The sequence below is a fragment of the Colletotrichum costaricense genome (assembly GCF_030867565.1).
Source record: "Colletotrichum costaricense strain IMI 309622 chromosome Unknown Scaffold_4.1, whole genome shotgun sequence".
Taxonomy (NCBI): Eukaryota; Fungi; Ascomycota; class Sordariomycetes; order Glomerellales; family Glomerellaceae; genus Colletotrichum; species Colletotrichum costaricense.
Genome location: NW_026848233.1, coordinates 1,655,488 through 1,674,257, shown reverse-complemented (window position 1 = coordinate 1,674,257; position 18,770 = coordinate 1,655,488). Strand labels below are relative to the sequence as shown.

General features: G+C 52.8%; 3 protein-coding genes across 3 annotated transcripts; all 3 read right to left on the bottom strand.

Annotated features, from left to right (window-relative positions):
• Nucleotides 1-1,085: 1,085 nt before the first annotated feature.
• Nucleotides 1,086-3,068, bottom strand: CCOS01_04598 (FYVE zinc finger protein; the record flags this gene model as incomplete). Its single annotated transcript, XM_060452779.1, has 3 exons — nucleotides 1,086-1,679; nucleotides 1,733-2,123; nucleotides 2,173-3,068. The coding sequence occupies 3 exons, from the start codon at nucleotides 3,066-3,068 to the stop codon at nucleotides 1,086-1,088; spliced, it is 1,881 nt and encodes a 626-aa protein (XP_060316737.1).
• Nucleotides 3,069-5,405: 2,337 nt separating this feature from the next.
• Nucleotides 5,406-6,666, bottom strand: CCOS01_04597 (uncharacterized protein; the record flags this gene model as incomplete). Its single annotated transcript, XM_060452778.1, has 2 exons — nucleotides 5,406-6,338; nucleotides 6,433-6,666. 2 exons carry the CDS (start codon nucleotides 6,664-6,666, stop codon nucleotides 5,406-5,408), a joined length of 1,167 nt encoding a protein of 388 aa, XP_060316736.1.
• Nucleotides 6,667-10,448: 3,782 nt separating this feature from the next.
• Nucleotides 10,449-13,483, bottom strand: CCOS01_04596 (uncharacterized protein; the record flags this gene model as incomplete). The annotated part of the gene is made up of 3 exons (XM_060452777.1): nucleotides 10,449-11,496; nucleotides 11,548-11,672; nucleotides 11,732-13,483. The coding sequence occupies 3 exons, from the start codon at nucleotides 13,481-13,483 to the stop codon at nucleotides 10,449-10,451; spliced, it is 2,925 nt and encodes a 974-aa protein (XP_060316735.1).
• Nucleotides 13,484-18,770: the final 5,287 nt, after the last annotated feature.

Below are 18,770 nucleotides of genomic sequence, written 5' to 3'. Positions count from 1 at the left end.
GGTTGCCGTTACCTCAGAAGAGTGTCTTACAACATATAAACGCGCCTTGTGTTTGTCCCCTTGAATCCCCACGAAAACTACGACTCCTCTATTAGAGTGAAACGACCACAGTCAGGCACTGGTTTTTGAATGGAAGGACGACAAAGCGGGTGACGAAGTCGATATGCCGGTCAATACGATAGTCCTTTCTCCTATCGCTGTTTTCGCCATCACTACTGTCCTTACTCCCATTGTACTACGATACTTCAAGTACATTAAATAGACAGTATACTCCGTGAAGTAAGAAAAGGAGCTATCGTACTGATAAGGGAAACAGCAAAGGAAACACTCAAGGGAACGATAGCGGCGTAGTAGAGGAATCGAGAGAAACTCGATATGAGCGGCAGATCATTCCGTCAACCATCTTGGCGTGAACGTACAAACAGCCGTACCTAGGTGCTGGGTGCAATAATTAAGACGGGGCGCGCACTCGGGTGACAGAATCAATGCCCTCCTTTGGAGAATGCAGGCGACCAAGTTGGAGAGAAATTCGAGAATTGAATGTACCTGGGCGGGCCAAATCTCCACAAGTGAGCATGGCATCTCATTATTAGAAGTAAACCTAACATATCTATCTAATCTGAGTGGCTGGTATCTCCATCGAGGGGAGTGAGAGAGTGTGACTCTGCGCAACGACACGCCGCCTCCCCTCCTCTCCCTCCTCCGTTTCGCTTCAGAAGTATTTACTGGCAAAAGTATTATACCCTGGCACACTGGCTGACATGTATATATGAAAAAAAACTAGCAAGGCACCATGAGGCCATCCAGTCCACAAAAACGAAAGCAAATCAGCCCCGACGATTCTAAATACTCACATCCGCTGACGACGACGACCGCTTCCCGGCCTCAACTCATGTTATCTGTTCCCATAGCGTTGTTGCGGCGGACAATGGTGAGATGGGATTCTGGTCGTCAAAACAAAACGAGAGAAAGCAAGCATCGTTAAAAGGAAAGACTTGGTTAAACTGAACGGCTCCTATGCAAACCGAAACGCCGGAAGATCAGAGCCTGCGAGAGGAGAAGTAACGAACCGACAACACGAGGTATCAATAGCCAAAACTATCATGCTGGTGGACTGGGCACCGTCCAGGATGGTTGATGAACCAAGCTGAGATACAGGATCGATGGAAACGGCAGAGGCACTCCAGACGCGCCATGGGAACGCCCACCTCGAATTCCTCTAGGCAGATGGTGCACTCGGCCGAGTCCACACAGTCCTTTTCTGTGGCAACATAAGGGAACATACCAGTCCGGCGAACCGCCAAGGGTGGTGGCGTTCCGACTGGAGGGGTCTCTCCCGTCGGTGTACCGCCGTAAGCGCTGTGTGAAGTGATGCAGGTGTTAATGTGAGTCTCTCGCAGCTGCTCAAAGTTGGGGAGGGTGCGAGATGGCAGTTCGCGATGGCAGACCGGGCATTCGTCTTCCTCGGCTATTTGGGGCGGCGGCGGCGGCAGCGCACGATTATAGTGCGCCGACGAGGACGACGATGGACCAACATCCAGCATGGATCGATAGCGGGATGAGCCTGGGTAGCCGGAAGATGAGGACGGGTAGTACGTCGGCGGAGTCCCTGCCATGATCCGACTTCCAGTGGACTGGTAATGTCCGCGAGAGCTCGAGGGCCCGCCGGAGCCGGAGTGCTGCACCAGTCAGCATGCGTATGAATGGAATGTGGACCTGGATTAACTCTTACCGTAATGCTTCTAGACCTGGCATAGGTCTCCGGGGAGGGGCTCGACGTGAAGTAGCCGGAGAACCGCGAGGGAGCGGGCGCGTTGCTGGACATTGTGCTGATGCTGCTTTGCGATCTATAATGCGATCCTCGAGGAGACAATTGAGAAGGCGAGCCAAGTGGCTGCTGCGGCGGTGTGGTGTTTGGGTCTGGGACGCATGGGTTGCATAGACGAACGCGCTCTCCTCCACCAAGGCTGCTGAAATCTGCATATCCTCCCTCACCACTGATGAGGGAAGACGGGTATCTCTGGGCGGCCAATCGCGGTTGTCCTGGCGCTTGAACAATGTACTGGTAAGGAATGGTGATTCTGTGAGGCGAACAGGCGTTACAGACGACTCTTCCACATTTCCTGCAATTTGTTAGCAACTACGTCACACAGCCCCTCAACTTCTACATACCTGCAATGATGTTTCCTAACGAATATGCTAAATTGTACGTTGCAAATCGGACAAAGAACAACCTCTGCGTCCGGTTGCCAACGTGGGACGACAAACTCGGGAGGACCACTTCTCTCTCCAAATCCTTGTTGACCGCGCAAAGGAGGCTGAATAGCAGTCGAAGAACTCGCCCGTCTGGGTGGCGGCGGAGGCGGGGTTTCGTGAGATCGGCTGGATATCAGAGCTGGGCGTAGGGGTGAATCGTGTGGCGATGTGTTTGCCGCTTGCGATGTAACCAAGCTCGATGATCTTTCCGGTGGGACGAACTCTCCGGTCGGCGTTGCAGGCGTTGCAGTCGGTGGGAGAGGTTGAGAAGTCTCTGAAAGTCGAGAGCTTAAAGGTGTTGGTGGTGCCGGTGCGGCTTCCTCGGGATCCTGAGACTCATCAGGCCCTTCAGTATCCCGTGCTGAGGTTGCCTGTGCTGAATCTACTGGTTCTCTTGGTTGCCCCGTATTCGTCTCCTCGGGCCCGGGCGCAAAGCTTGGTGCTGGGGTCGGCTCTGGAGTTTCTTCAGGCACAGGAGAATCGACGGTAAGTAGCCTCGCGCTTGATGAACTTTCAGCCCTATCGTCGCCCGTCTGATGCTGCACTGCGGGCTCCTCCTCAGCCTCACTGTCGTCGGCCTCGTCGTCAGAGAGATGCCTCTCGACTACATGGGTAGGACAGTCGAAGAAGCGAGAGCATTCCATATCGTGGTAGCGAGACGTCCGCCAGCGACATTGCCCCCGTTCGGAAGAGTCGTCTGAAGCATCACTCCCGATGTGGGAGCTGCCCGATATTGATTCTCCTGCATCGTCGAGCAGGCGGTGATGATCGTCGAGGGAAGCTGGAGCAGCTCCACCATCTGAGCTCGCCATCTTAGATCGTTTGCATCGTCTCCGGCGACTCTATCGGTGTGTACGGTCGCGGTGGTTGTTCTTTTGTCTCGAGATGAAGCTAGTCGTTATACGTTCCGCATCAATCAGTCACTGTCGCGAGCGAGTCGTGGACAAACGACAGTCAGGCTGTTGGCCAGTGATAAGTCAGCATGACGAAACAAGAGTCAATATCCGAGATGGTGGGGTCGAATGTTACTTGAACTCAGTTAACCAACGGCGGTCGGGTGCATTTGCGCCTCGGTTTTTGTCGTCGGCGAGGCGATTACTATGCAGAATATGCAGGAACCTCCTAGGTGATGGATGGAACAGGAATATTTGGAGGGGCAAGTCGAGGCACACGAGCATGAGCACATGCACCTCTTGGAGCCACCCTGGTAGGGAGGTCCACGGTTGGAGGCTTATCGCGGCCTAGGCCATTTTCCCCGTCTTATCGCGCGATTGGCGCCAGCTCTGAGATGTGGCGCGGGGAACGACCCATTGTTGCCATTCCAGGCGAGCAGGGATCGCCACCGTGGCTGGGGTCTCCCAGCTTAGCTAATTCCCAACTCCATCAACATTCAACCGTTGCGTTCCATCTTCAGTAGCGCAATACTTTTTACCACTTCATACACTTTTGATGCCGCTGTATCTTATATCTTGGACATGACAGAACGTCATCCGAGGTTGAAGACTTTTGAGACAAGAGCGCGTATTTTCAATATCGCGGGCCTCCTAGAGCTTATGCGCCTGCTTGCAGAAACCGTTGATAGCGCAAAGCTAGTGATACCAAGCTTGTTTTTCTAACCCAATATCCACGTCTAGATTGTGTTCGTAATCAAGTATGGGCAGTGGTGTGAGAATGACTGTTTTAAGCGAACGATTCATCGTGCCAGCTCATGGCGTTGGGTCACACTTATCGTGTTCCTTATGTCGAACCTTTGCTCTGTCTTACTGAAGGATGAGCAACATCCATATAATATTTCAAAGGCGTTCAGGTTAGCGGCTACAGCATTTCTTATTTTGGGAGCGAATTACCGAATGAAATGGGTATCAATCTGCCAACGATCGACCGGATGGAAGGAGAGGCGACGGAGTATCTGAGGTTTCATTGAAGCTCCGTGGCTGCCTACCCAAGGTAAGGAGGCAGCGGAATGACCATTTCGGGGCGTAATACTGATTGGAACCATTGAGAGCCACGACACAGATGGGTTAGAGGGTATATAGGACACAAACTCGGAGGAAGAAGTGTCTCCCCGGTACAGTACAAACTTGCTGGGGCCACGTAGCCTGGTGGTTAAACGGGTGATGAAGAAACTGGGACGCTGGTTTTTCGTAGGGATAGGGTTCGAACCAACGCCCGAGCTTTTTTGTTGATTTTTTCTATGTATTCTCTAGGCTAGGTGGTATATGGGTAGGTCATTGGTTGGAAGAAACGAGAAATCCTCAGGGGTCAATAGTACTCCCCGGAGCCACGTAGCTGAGTGGTTGAATAAGGATGGAAGAGAACGGATTTTTCATAAGCACAGGATTGGTTCAAGCGGCCCGAATTCTGTGCTGAGCTTTTGTGTTATTTCTTCTTATCAATACACTTATACTAAGAGAGTGTATATGGCCTATCACTTGAACGATGAACATCCTGGCTTCGTGGGAAGTTCCCAACTTGAGTAGATTTTCTACTTATACCAACAGGGCAACGATGCGAACTCAAAATTTCGAAGCATCGAGGAGACAGAGATGTGCCCATCTTATATTGTGCAGCTGCGAGTGATGTTCAGGGTGTACCCACAAGCGCGATACTTTTCTACATCAATCATCGAAACAGTACAGATCCCCCACCCGTCTACTGACACACTGTGAGGTGGAAAGTCTATGGCATATCTAGATGGGCAGAACGGATATACCCGCGGCAGATTCCAGTCAATATCCAAACATGTGTACGTCTCATTACATGTTCTTCTCAACCTAGCTGCTGAAGTTAAGCCAGTTTGGCTTCTCTACATGATTCCATGCGGAAGGATACCAACAAGCTTAATAGAACCATCTCATAGACTTCACCATGCTACCAGTCAGCCAATGGATGGAGACACTTGCAGACAAGTAATACGTTATCCTTGTACTGTCCATGTTTACACAAAATCACCAATTCAGCATGTATTGGAAGTCAAAGATTGAAGATGGACGTTGCTACTAGACAGTGTCACCCAGGAATGGAAGCAAACAATGGTATCGTTTCTAGGAGTCTATCAGTAACACGTCTCATGATCTGTCCGCACCCATCTTCGTCTATGGCTCCCTAGCCGTCATGTTCACATTCCCCCCTTCCCCCAAAACCCATCTTCACGACTGCACCTTCAAACCCCAGAATGCATCCAACTCGCGCAAAATATACTCCGTCTTGGTCATGACAAAGTCGTGACCCCCAGGAAGGACCTTCCACGTCACAATTTCCTCGCCGCCTAACAACGGCAACCCATCCTTGGCATAGTGGTCAACATCAATAACCTCGTCCGTCTTTCCAATGAACACCGCCGTGGTCCCCTTCTTCCTCTGACCTAGAACCTGCCACGTCTCGTGCTGGCCCGTAAGCGGCGCCCATCGCACGCACGACATGAACGCCTTGACGAAACCCTCGTGGTGCGCGACCATCCAGGGGACGTACTCCCGCACTTTTCGCTCAACCTTCTGATCCTCTGCGCTGCCACCGTGGGGGCCAGACACCTCCGCGGCCGCGACGTCGACGACCTTCTCAACCGGATCTTCCTCGTCCCCGACAGCATTAGATCGCTTACTCGCCAACGGCTTCTGCAACCTCTTCCTCGTAACAGCTGCAAGAATACGCTCAGGCACGAGACCAGACTGGAACGTAACCTGCGCCAGCACGCCAAAGTTCTCTGCGCGAATGAGCCCCGCGGGCGCGAGCAGGACGAGACTCTCCACCATATGCGGGAACGACGCCGCAAACGAGGCGGCGACGGCGCCGCCCAGGGAATAGCCCACGACGCGGACGGCGTCGGTGCCGGACCAGGCGAGCGGGGAGGAGGCGAGGGCGAGGAGGACCTGTGTGGTGTACAGGCGTGTGTCGTGGGGCAGGTCGCCGACGCCGTCGGAGAAGCCGCGGCCAAAGAGGTCGAAGAGCATGACGCGGCAGCCGCAGGCGGCGAGGGCGTGGGCGATGGGGCCGAGGGTCATGCAGGAGGTGCTGATGCCGTGGATGAGAACTACTTTTGGCCCGGTAGTTGAGCCCCATTCGTAGACGCGGATGGAGCCGTACTGAGAGGGTGTGTGTTAGTCAATCAACTAGTAAGGTACTAGGGAGCGCATCTTAAGGAGATGGTAAGCTGGTGGCGAAGGGGCGGTATCTTACAGGCGTGTCCACATCCCGGGCGCCGGGAAAGTAGTCTGGGTGGTAGGGAAGCTTCCTGACCTCATCGCTTGTGAGTGTGGGAATCTTGGTCTTAAGAGGGTTAGGGATTGCGGTCCCCCAGTTTGGGTAGAGACCAAGTCGCGCAAGAGATAAGAAGGAAAGTGTCGCAACGACGGTCGTAGCTACGATCGCCGCCGTTTTTGGCTCGATGGAGGCGCTGAATAAGGATTCCATCGTGCGGGTAGGTGGCTCGGGAGCGACAAACACAGGAGTTTGGGCTTTCGTGATGCGTGACGTAGGTAAATACCGGATGCTACGGATCGCAAACGAGTGGGGAGCCTGGTGCACAAGGAACTCTAGACAGATCCTCAATCAGAGAACCTTGGATGAGTGTTGTTTGCCGATCTCTCAGAGTATTATTCAAAAAATAGAAACGATTGTACAAGCGAAGAACGCTTGAGGAACAGCCTTTGTGAACCTCGAAAACGGTAAGATGACGTGGGTGAGGCTGAGCCGAGGACTTGTCGTCGGTGTTCGGTGCCCCGGTGCTGTACGGCAGGAGTCGCGCGTTTGGTGGAAGGATCGGCGTCATTTTTTTTTCCCCTTTCCTTCACGAATCAACAAACTACCTAGATCGGCCCGGGGAGGGCCCCCCTGGCACTCTGAGATGGCCCCACGAGGAGTACTCCGCAGCGGCCGGATCCCTATCGCTGGCCCCACGTGGTCCTGTCAAAAATGGGGACGTCGCTCCCGGCTGGTAGGTAACGGTCGGCACGGGATCTGTTCGGTACTCCGTAGATGCAGAGAGAGATCCCGCCCCGAATTGGCCGCGTACGTATCAGAACACCAACCGAATTACCCAACTTTCAGCTTCCTACTTGACTTTGTGAGCTTCGACTTTCTGATGCATTGGGTTCGGCATGATCTTTCTGAGTCTAAAGACTTAGCACTTGTTGTGAAGCGCAGGACGGTTAAATATCATTTTTCGGCAGCATTGTAGGCGGCTCGGCTCGGGATGTGTGTAATCCACTAAATATCCCGACGATACGATGGACAATATAGTCTGCACGCAACTCATGGTGAGTATAGCACGATCTGTGAATTTTGAAGCTTCTTAGAGCTCATCCACCTTGCCTCTCGGAACTTCAACGAGTATCAAGCTTCGCAGCATTCTTCTCGTCACCAACTGATTTTTTACTTTTTCCTTTGTTCTTTCTTTTGACCAGCAGAAGACCAAGCTATCGCCAGCAATTGCACGAAATGCATTTTCCACTACCATATAAGTAATTCCTATTTCCAAAGACGTGTCAACTTCTTCAGTGCCACAGGTTTTGTCACTCACCTCGTCAATGTCGACTAAGCAAAGTAAGCCGCACTTTTGATGTCGTGTGGCAAGCTCAACTGTGCAAACCGAACCCGAACGTCGGGCCGTATCACGTAGAGTATCATCAAGTCACAAGCCAAGCAGTTCCATCCACAAGGGGCTTATACATAAGGTATTCTGGTATTCTACGACACACTTTACTCGACGTGAATGCTCCGAAACAGCTGTACCGTCCAAACCCTTGGCGAATGCAACCCCCTCCAAAAATAAAGATTGCCAAGGAGGAACCCAAACCCCATCGATTTGGGTGCATTTGCAGTAGCATTCATCTGAAGCGTGTATACTATCCGAATGCGCGGGTGATCAAAGGTTTGAGATTCTTAAGCCGATGCCACTCTCGCTGCATTTACTTCACCAACACCACCCACCCACGCAAACACACACACTCTCTCTATCTCTCTCTGTTATTTAGTTATGCGAACAGCCTCGTCTCAAGAAATGAACGGAACACTCGGCTCAGCCCCAATATTAAAAAACAGCAAACTCTTCACGCACAAGCCCCATTCTCAGCTTCAGACAATTCCGGCATCCCGCAATTGCAAACCCGTTCTCGAACTCGATAAGGAGTGAAGAAACCCCATCCGTCTATGCTCGCCCCAGTCGTTCGGCCAAGGGGGTGGGAGAAAGGGTATGAGCTAGGTCGAGAGCTCTGAGCTTTTGAGATTCTGTTTTGCCCCAGGTACGTGCGGATATTCAAATGTGCGTGCGCGCGCGCGCGCAGTATCCGTACCTCATGCATCTTTGGTTTCCTTACGGGGTACTCTGTACCATTCGTATGATCACCCAGCCCTCATGACGTTCGGGTCGGGTATCGAACCAAGCAAGACCCAGCAATGGGTGTCCTGTTTGCTATGATCTCACTGTTCATAACAGGCGAGTCTCAACCATGGTTCTTCATTCCCTTCCCTTCTCCCGACTCCCTGGGGGCCTGGGCAGGGAGACAGGAAAATATGCATTCGGTAAGAAATTCCCTTCTTCTACACATACCGAAATACAAGCACGGGAGGAGGGATGTAAATCATGACAATAGCCAATGAATGCTTTCCCTCCGGTTCGGTTTCGCATTCTCTCATGGAAATGCCTGCCAAGCACGGTTAAAAAAAAACAGAATAGACAGAGCGTAAGGCAAGGTACGAAATACAACATCACAAAACGTCAACTTTTACCGGGAAAATCCTCAATTGCGACACAGAATAAGTGACTGACTACTTACTACTGACCAGTACCAATCAACGACTCAAGCAAGCGCGCACATTAGCCGCGACATCTTCGCTACAATTCCGCGCTTTTCAATCTTTTCTCCGAATTTTATTCATGTCTGAGCCGATGGAGGTTGGGATATCCCCGAAACCCCCCCCATCTTCCCGCGTCACACTCATCTAAGGTACGCAGTAGAACGTCTTATCCACTTTGTCCCGCGGGAAAACTTGCCTCATTGATTATACTTACCTTAGGAGTGGCATACATCACAAGTCCTTCACAGATTAGGGAACCCAAAGGATCCGCATCCCGGTATCTTATGACTCGCGGCATATGGGCTGAACCGGGACCGGGATCTAGGTACATATTACCTTACGCAGTACTCCGTACGGGCCAGAATAGTTGAAAAAAAAAAGAAAAAAAAAAGCACGGACAAAGTCGGTTTACTATGTATCCGTAAAAGGACCAAAGCAAAAGGTTTCCCCTGCGTTGCTTTATATTCTACTCCGTGCTACGGAAGCGCTCCCGTACTGGCAGGCAAGCCGGTCAACCATTCCCTGCGAGTGGTTGACTTAAACATACCTTACACAACCTCACCCTTACTCTGGAGTCTTCTGTACTCCGTACGGATGCCCCGCGAGGCATAATAATACATCTTCTTTAAGAAGAGCCCTATAGGGCGGGGAAAAAAGGGGGCAGTGTAAGACATTTGCATTTTTGCTTAACGCCAATTTCTGGGTCGGTATTTCCGAAATGATGGATGTGTCCCCCCTACGCTCTCCTGTATCGTGCCGCGATGCCGCAGTACCGTGACTTGGCCCCCAAACGGAGGTGTCCGAGTCTTTAATGCTCGAATACATCCAATTCCATTGATTGCAAGTTCGTGGCTGAACTTGCTGGCCTCGAACACTGAACACTAGACATTGAATATGACATCCGTCTTTCTGCAGACTGGATGCAGCATTGAACCATGCTGAACTTCAATATGGTGGGGCTAGTCCGATGGGGAGAAGAGGAGTTTCAAGGCCACCGTGTCGGAAAGGGGACGTCCGTCTGTTCTACGCAGTACGGGGCCTGCGTTAGCCGTCCAAAGTTGAGCTCTAAGTGGTGAGCTTAATTGCCCATGTTCTAGTTCGGATAGCAACCGAATACACCATAAATGAGAAGGGACGATAATTGTAATTCAGCTAGCGCAAGGCTAGACATCTTTGGTATTGTAGGCAATATAGATTGATGTGATTCCAAGAACCTTGGCTTTAAGCGCAAGACACCTTCTTTGGAAAGAAGCCGCAGACAGGTAACTTTTTTGATACATGGGTATACAACCGACCGCCATTTTACCTCTAGACGCCTCTTCGTGAAGTACAAAACAAATAAAGTAAAAAGAAATATCAAAATATGGCTCGTAATGAATAACAACAACAACAAATCATCATGACATGCCGACTGCCCAAGCAGCGTGGCCTAGCTGCTTGATCAGCAGGCACAAATTCTCGACAATGGGCGGGTGAAGATCCGCCGACTCGCGAAAGTTGGCCCGGAGCACTTCCTGGGCCACTTCCATGCACGCCTTGGGATCGTCGAGCGACGCCTCGGTGGCGCCGGCCCTACTCATGGGTCCTAGGATCACCGGCCGCCCCTGGTTGAAGCCAATGAATCGGTGCACCAGATTCGACTCGGTGCCGTCCAGAAACACCTTTTCCTGGTCGAACCCTTGCACCGGCGTCTTCCCCGTGCCGCTCGTCTTGGCGACCACCCCGTAGGTCCAGCACGCCAGAGCCGCATGGTGGACGGCGATGGCGTAAAAGTCTTTGAGATGACCCTGGGGGAACATCTTGGCCTGACGCAGGATCTGGCCTGCGTGCCAGAGCGACTGGCGCGCCTCGGCGCTCTGCGACCACTCGCGCAGGTCACCGAATACCCGGCGCGCCTGGTCCTCGCCTTCCTTGCCAGAGAAGAGCTGTAAATCGTTGAGGGAGAGGTGCAGGTTCATCATGAGAAGATGGAGCACCAGACTCTCCTGCGTCGAAAGCATCTCGTGCCAGTCGGAAGTGACCAGCAAGAAGCCCTGCAGGTCTTTGCAAAGCTCCGCATGTCTGGAACGTAGTACCTCCTCAGACTTCCCTCCAGAGTTGTTCAGCCAAGTCCGGGTGCGCAAGACGGAACACAGCTGGAGATACTCGAGAATGAGCGCCCAGTAGCCATGCAGGTATATCGAGATTGCAAATTGCAAATCTAGTCGCTGGCGGTTCGTCGCCAACAAACTGATGTCCCGGAAGAGATCACCGATCGAAGGTGGTCGTTTGCTCTGTCCGTTCGTTCGTTCGAGATAGTGCATCTTCCATTCGGCCGCCGTCTTTGCAAACCACAGCTCCTTTGCTTCAGGGAGGGGCAGGGTGAGTTCCGAGTACGACATGGAGGGGTTGGTGAGTGTTGTCATGGAGGTCTGAGCGTCTCGCACGAAGCAGTGGAAAAGTAGTCTAAATGCGTTAGCACAAGGATATCCCGGACCTTTGGGTCTATAAGCTTACCTCTTCCACGACTCACGCTCGCACCAGGCCCTCCATTTTTTCTCCAAAACTTCGCCTTCGTCCGACATATTGACCTCGACCATGGGGTACGATGCTCTCTGGAATTTGCCGCGATATCTCATCATCTATGCAAAGCATTAGCAACCAGGCTGTGGGAGACGGACAGCTGAAAATAGCTACTTACCGTAATAGGAATCATGAGATGACATTCGGCGATCTCCATCTTGCGTCGGTTCCCGCTCCACAGACCAATGTCTTGGCCCAGGATCAGAGTCTGCACAAGACCGAGATTTTTGATCGTGGTGTTGGCATCCTCGAACCTTGCCGGGATGGTAACTCGGACCGCTTCCTGAAGAGCAAACCCAAACTTGCGCAAGGTTTGCACCGGAGTGAGGGTAGCCCCAGCTGAAGCTGCCACAGCTAGCCATTCTGGCCACTGGGCGTTCATGGAGAACGAGCCGTGGTGAATCCATTGTGACGTCTGGCAGAAATGTTGCGCCAGGTAGATGTGGATAAGGCTGTCCATCACCTCAAGGGACGGAAAAGAGGATGCGACGCGGCTCATGATGTTGTCGTTCTTGCAGGTTGACAAGACGATTGCCAAAATCTGATCCCGGCCCGACTGGTCCAGTTTGTCCCTGACAATCCTCGCGTGCTTCTTCCGGCTTTCGGTGAAAACAGCGCTGCTTGTGTCGTCGGATGGTACGGAGAAGTTTGGGTGCTCCAAATAGCCCGAGTCAAGCTTGTTGGGCGCCCATTGCCACGGTGATTCTGTCCAGACCTTGACAAGCGTTTGGCGCATTTGGACCAAATCGACAGAGTCGTCGGTCCGAGGCGTGAAGCTTTGGTTGGATCCGGTATTTCCCATGCCGTCCATGTTCCAATGATCCAGAAGGCCAAAGTCCACTTCGTTCAGTTCGAGATTCGAGTTGTCGCAAAAGTCCAGGACAGCTAGACCCTGTGCCTCGGCCATGCGCGACGCTTCCATCTCTCCTGTGTAGATGACATTTTGGAGAAAGTCTGAGAAAGGCAAGGTCATGTCGACACCTTGCTGGTTGCCGATCTCGTAGTTAACAGGCATGCCGGAGGCGTTGACTTGTTGCATGGCATTTTCTGTCGTTGGTATGCGGCCTGATTCCGACTTGATGGTGTGAGCAGGTCCCAGCTGGCCACTGTCGTCTCTGGGCGGCAGCATTGCATGTTGAGGGTTCTGTTGGTACGCTGTTGAGGGGCTGCTATCATAGGCAGATTGTGAGGGAGATGTGGCAAGAGATCCGGGCGTTGATGTTGTCTGGTGCGGGTTTCCCGAGAGATGAAGCAGATGCATGGCCGCAGCTGAGCCGGCTTCGGTAGATGAGTACTCGCAGTTTAGGTTGCGATTCCGGCAACGGGTGCATGGCTTTTGCTCCTCGCACTTGACACGAGCCGTGGCACAAGGTCTGCAGGCGTGAGAGACACGGCCGGCACCGGGTGAGGTATCGGTGCGACGTCTCTTTTTGTTGGGGTCATTGTCGTTCTCGTGATTGGTGACATGCCGCTTGAGGAGATCTTGGCGCGCAAAGGCTTTGCCGCATATCTGACACGCGAATCGCTTTCCAAGAGTATGGGTCTGAATGTGACGGGCGAGGTGCTCAGGTCGAGAATACCGCCGTTGGCAGTGAGCACACTGGTACAGACTGGCGGTAGCAGCGTGGCTCTGGGTGCCGCCCGGGGTTGATGTGGGATAGGGGGATTGAGCTGTTGGCACGGGTGAAGGAGAGACGGATTGCGAGGGACCATTAGGGTTGTATGAAGGTGCTGCCGAGACGACTATTGTGGCATTCGGAGAAGGACCGGAGGCGAGGGGGTTGGTGTTACTGTTGGAAGCAGAAACCCGCTGGTCATCGGTACCAACGCCCCGGGTTGGCATCATGTTGTGGTGACCACCGTCCATCATGATGTTGTGTTAGTGAAGGTCGGGGCGGGTCCGGCAAATCGGCCGTGAAAAGGCCAACGGCGCCGGACGGAGCGGTGGTAAACCGTAAGCGGTCGGAAGAAGATGGTTGGCTGCTAACGGCAGCGCGCGACGGCTGTGTCGGCAAGCTGAACGGAAGGTAGGGGGGAAAAAGAATGTCGTGAAGGCAAAAAAGTTTTGCAAACCTGGCCTCAGGAAGGATAGATCCGATGTGGGAGGTTGTCGGGAGAGGGAGACAAAAAGGAAATATGAGCCAAGGGCGGCGGATCAGGTGCAGAAGCTTGCTTAAGGTAGGTGGTAGGTTGAGAGCTTTGGTGCTGTGCTTCGAGTGTGCTGGTGCTGGTGCTGGTGCTGGTGCTGGTGCTGGTGCTGGTGCTGGTGCTGGTGCTGGTGCTGGTGCTGGTGGCCGGTGTGGGTGCGAGCCAAATAATAACCTAAGTTAGAGCGAAAAGCGTGCGGCTGTAGCCAAGACCAGAAAACTGCGGGACAAGAACTTGTGTCGTCTTTTCTTGGGAACGTTGAGGGCTTTAGCTTAAACCTGACTTGTCTTGTTGCCGAGAGTCTTTGATTTGACTCGAGGTAAGTTGAGACTGGAGTTGAGCTCGGGGAGAAGCCGTAGTAGTAGTAGAACAAGCACAAGTAAGGTAGTGGTAGTTAATCGTAGCCAAGCCAAGGCCCAAGTCAAGGTAAAGTAAAAGCAAGGTCATGTAAGGTACAGGTAGGCGTATGGATAGCGGTAGAGGTACCTTCATGTGAGGTAATGGAGACAAGGTTGGGTTGGACCTTGGGGCAAGGGGAAAGAATAGCCTGGTGGATGGTGGACTGTGAACTGTGGGACATGGAAGCAGCTGCTGCTCACTCAGGCTGTGAGCGGGACGACTCCTCTAAAAAAGACAAGGTACGTACTCGTAAGGTAGGTAAGGTGAGGTAAGGTAGGGTAGGTACTTGTCCGTCGAAATAAGCCTGGTTGTATCCGTAAAAGCCCAGTTGCTGGAGCGTCTGTGAGGCGCATTGAGCACGCAGACGCGGATGGGAAGCTGTGGCCGTGGATGTTGGGGGCGGCGCTATGCAAGAGGGTAAGGTAGGTAGGTACTCCGTACGGTACGGTGTACTCCGTTCGTAACTTCGTACCGGCTGCGGTTCGCAAGCGGGACGAAAAAAGAAGGCCAACCTGGAGACCTCATGGACCTGGTGGACGTGGTAAGGTGCCGCGTCAGTTCAATCACGGTACTATTCGTGGTATTATTTCAACGCCACATTGTAGTACGTCGGCCGCTGGTGATGAGTATATTGGCTTGACGGGCCAAACACGTCGAATGCGAGGGCTGCCCTAGAGGAACCAAAGACAGCGATCGGGGGTGGCCTCGTCATCCTCTGGCCGGCGCTGGACCTCAAAGGGGAAAGGCTCGAGCTGCCAGAGCTTCGAAACCCAAAACTCGGGCGTTGGTTGCATTTGGTGGAACGACCAGGTCTGGAGTTATGCAGGGCGACTGGAGAATGAGACCCAGACCTAGATCCCGGCCGAGGCGACGCGCAAGGGTCCATTGACGGCCGAGCACTGAGACGACGACGTCGCGGCTTTTCCGCGAAGACGGTAGGTGCTAGCTACCGAGTAAGAAGGTGTCTTGAGCTGATGCTGCCAATGATCGTTCAGAGATGCAGAGGTGTAGCTGCTGTAAAACAAGAGTCCGGCCTGGCCTCGACTAGACTGTTGTAGTATCCGGGCCGTTGTATGACTACCGGTATGTGCGTGTGCGTGTTCACCAAGTGTTGTGACCATGCCTTAAAAGATCCGAAGAAGCTCCCCCTGTCCTATTCAGTTCTGTCTTGGTCTCTGGCATCGACGACAACATCAGCCGGCAGATGGCATCGCAAGAGGTCGGATGGATAACCTTGGAGTATGCAGGACACACATATACGGATACACACACCGGCCAAACCCCATTTTGAAGCAGTCTGAGGCTGAGAATAACGGGCAACATCATCAGACGATGCTAACCGATGCTTCACAATACATACTCCGCTGTTGAAGAGGGCGAGGCTTCTTGGTGTAGGTATGTATATAATTGTGGGCCAGCATGTCATATCCCGCACGCGCACGCGTCTCTCCAGAGAAAGATCCCGAGCCGACAAATTCAGCCTGTCTAGTGGATAACGTAGGTAAGCAGATGGAGCCATTCATATGGAAGTAATCGGACATCCTGGCAGTCGCTCGAAACAGTTGATGGACATGTTGCCAATGCTGGCCACGACCCCCGTTGACCAAAGTCCCGATGCGAATTGGTATGAGACGGGCAGAAGGCATGATATCCGTATGCTGCATTGCCATTTCCAGTCGTGGCCTCTTTATCCATCTCTGGACCTCGTGGGCGGCCTTGTTCGGAGCACTCCGGCTGTCCCTTTTTCTTTTCTTTTTTTTTTTTTTTTTTTGCTCAAAGGCAATCGATGTCCAAGATCTTGGTAGGGGCGAGTCATCGATTTGCGCTGCCGATCGGGTCGGCTCAAACACTGGACAAAAAGTCAATTGACCCCGTTCATTATGACTCGCGACGAACGTGACGAAATGCCTAGCCGGCTTGGCCAGACAAAACTGCGGTGGTCTTTCTGCCTTTTCACAGTGACAACTGATTTGACGGGATGGACCGGATTCACCGCCGCACAGGATGAGATCGCAAGTCTCCATGAGGATGCGTCTTGACCAGGAAAAGCAAATTGACGAGTGGAGTGAGGAATCGAGCGGCGGAAACTTCCTCTCCGCTCGCCGTGGACGGAGAAGCAAAGCCCTGCATCTATGCAGCTCGGTGCAGCGTGATGGGATGGATAATGACTTGCCAGGCGCAGGAGCTGGCGCAAGACGGTGCTGCGACTGCGGTTACCTAGTATCCGCAGATAAGGTACAGATACCTTTTTGTCCTTGCTGGTGTTCTAGGTAGTTGAGGTACTGGGATACTTGAAAAGTTGAAAATGTTGTGCACGCGATGGGCGGAAACTGTAGCACACAAAGTAGACATCGGGGACTCGGCGGCCCAGGGATCCCCGTAGCGGCCCCAGCAGTTCCCCATGAGAAAACATCAGTGACCAGTAACCAGACTTCCAAGGGACTCCAGACGCGGAGTTCAGAGAGGCACAGGTGACAGGGTGGTGCTCGTCAGTCGTCCAGAGTCCAGAGTCCGGTGCCAAGTGGAGGTAAGAGACATGTTGAGTACTCCGTGCCTCAGGTGGGATTCCGGCGGTTGATGAAAACAGAAGATGCAGACGGGATGCAGATGGCATGTCTTCCTTCCCAAGAACAAGGCGTCTAGACTCTAGACATTATCAGAAGATTAGATACTCAAAGATGTTGATTGGACCATTGCAATATGGAAGGTAGGTACCTTATGAGAATGTGATGCACAATAGAAGGGATGGAAGGAAGCCACTGACTGTCATGCCTTTCGTCTTGTCTGATTCATCTGATGGACAGGGTAGGTAGGCACCTTAGGTAGGTGCACTCTGCAGTGAGGTGCTGCGCTGCGCTACACAGCTGCAGATGTGTGCAAGTGCTGCGTAGAAAACATCGGCACGGGATTGAACAGGAGCGTTACGTAGGCCCTAATATCCGTGCCATCCCTGAGCCTGTTCGGTTGTCCCGAAAAGGCTTGGTGCCATGGTTCTCCCCGATGGAGACCCGCTCAGGGGTGGAGAGCTCACTCATCCTCTATTGATAGATCTCCCCCAGTAATTTTGATAATGGAACCCTTCACCATAGCAATTACGCACCACGCAATTCCTCATCCAAAAGCACGTCGCTCAAAATCATCTTGGGTCGTGGCACTAGACACAAGTCCAAGGAACCCTGCCTTCCTGTCCGTTTGTACACCACCTTAGGGTCTTTAGCGCCGCGGTACTTGTCTGCGCTAGCTAGACCTTAGCAAGGCTAAGTACACCATCTCCATTCTGGTGGCTTGAGTACGTACACTCACTAGCGCACGCTTAGAAGGTGCCTTCCTCAGGTACATTGCGCAGTACATACTACGTCCCTACCTAAGGTAGGCAAGATTGTAAAGTAGGTACGTACTCCTGTCGGCGGAGAGGCCCCACACCATCCTCCCTCACCCTGCATCTGATTGCTGCATCTCTGATTCCACGTCGTCTCCTCCACTTGCGCCAACACTGCGGGCGGAATTTGACCACACTTCTTGTTCTGCTCTTGGTCTCGACTATCATCAACTCGTCCACTCATTGGCGCGCACTACTCCAGACACTCACAACTTCAGATGACAGCCCGCCGTGTCTGGTGTGTTTGCTGCTTCTGCGGTCTGCCAGTCGCAGGATGGCGAAAGCCTGCCTGCCCCTCCCCTCCCTTTAAGCCTCGTCAAACATATCCCGGCAACCCTAATATCTTGACCGTCGATGGACCCGTGGCATGAAGCTTGAATTCTGCCTTACCTGACGGGGCATCTGGGGCAAGCTGAACAAAAGCAAACGCGTCTTTATTCGCATGGCTCCATCACCTATAGGGCCATGACGAGTTCACGTTGTTTCAACTTTTAACCCGCCGGCGCCAACGACCAGGGCCCAAAGATGGAAACATGGTAAACTTCAATCGACGATGCCCATGCCCTTACTCTATTTGTTGTAAGTCAGATGGGAGAAACGTCATGTTGAAACACTCCTTACACTAATCACCAGAATACGAGCCCATGAAATTGGTCCATCGCCTGGCCATACACAAGAGCCGTGTGGAGGAAGAGAAGAATGAGGCATCACGGAGCGACTGGCGCATGCAAGTCCACTCCTCTGAGATCCATAGTTGTATACCGCTCAACTGGTCAACCCTCGCCTACCCGCCTCGGCCCTCACATCCGACATCTCTGGAGTCTGGGACTCTAACATCATCCAAGCCTGCCTTGTCGACCTCGGCCCACGAACGAAGAGATAACGGCTCTGCATGTCGTTGACACATTCCAGGAACGGCACTCTCCGAGCGTCGTAGATGCATATGCAGTGCACTGCCCGCAAGCGAGGCTGGCGGGATCCGTCAAGAACCACATGAGCGGCCTCTAGAGGCTCTTCTTTTGCCCGGCCTCCACGGTCGAGAAGCATTACTATGGAGTGTTTACTGACGGTTGTCTAGTGTCCACGGCAACATATCCCTTCACAGATATTGCGTGGGGAGCGCGTTGCGCGTCTCCTAGACGAGACATGCGGCATGCCAGGGTCTCTCCGCCGGCTCTGGCACACTAGCCGACTAGTGTACTACCTCTTTTTTACTTTTTCAACCCCATAT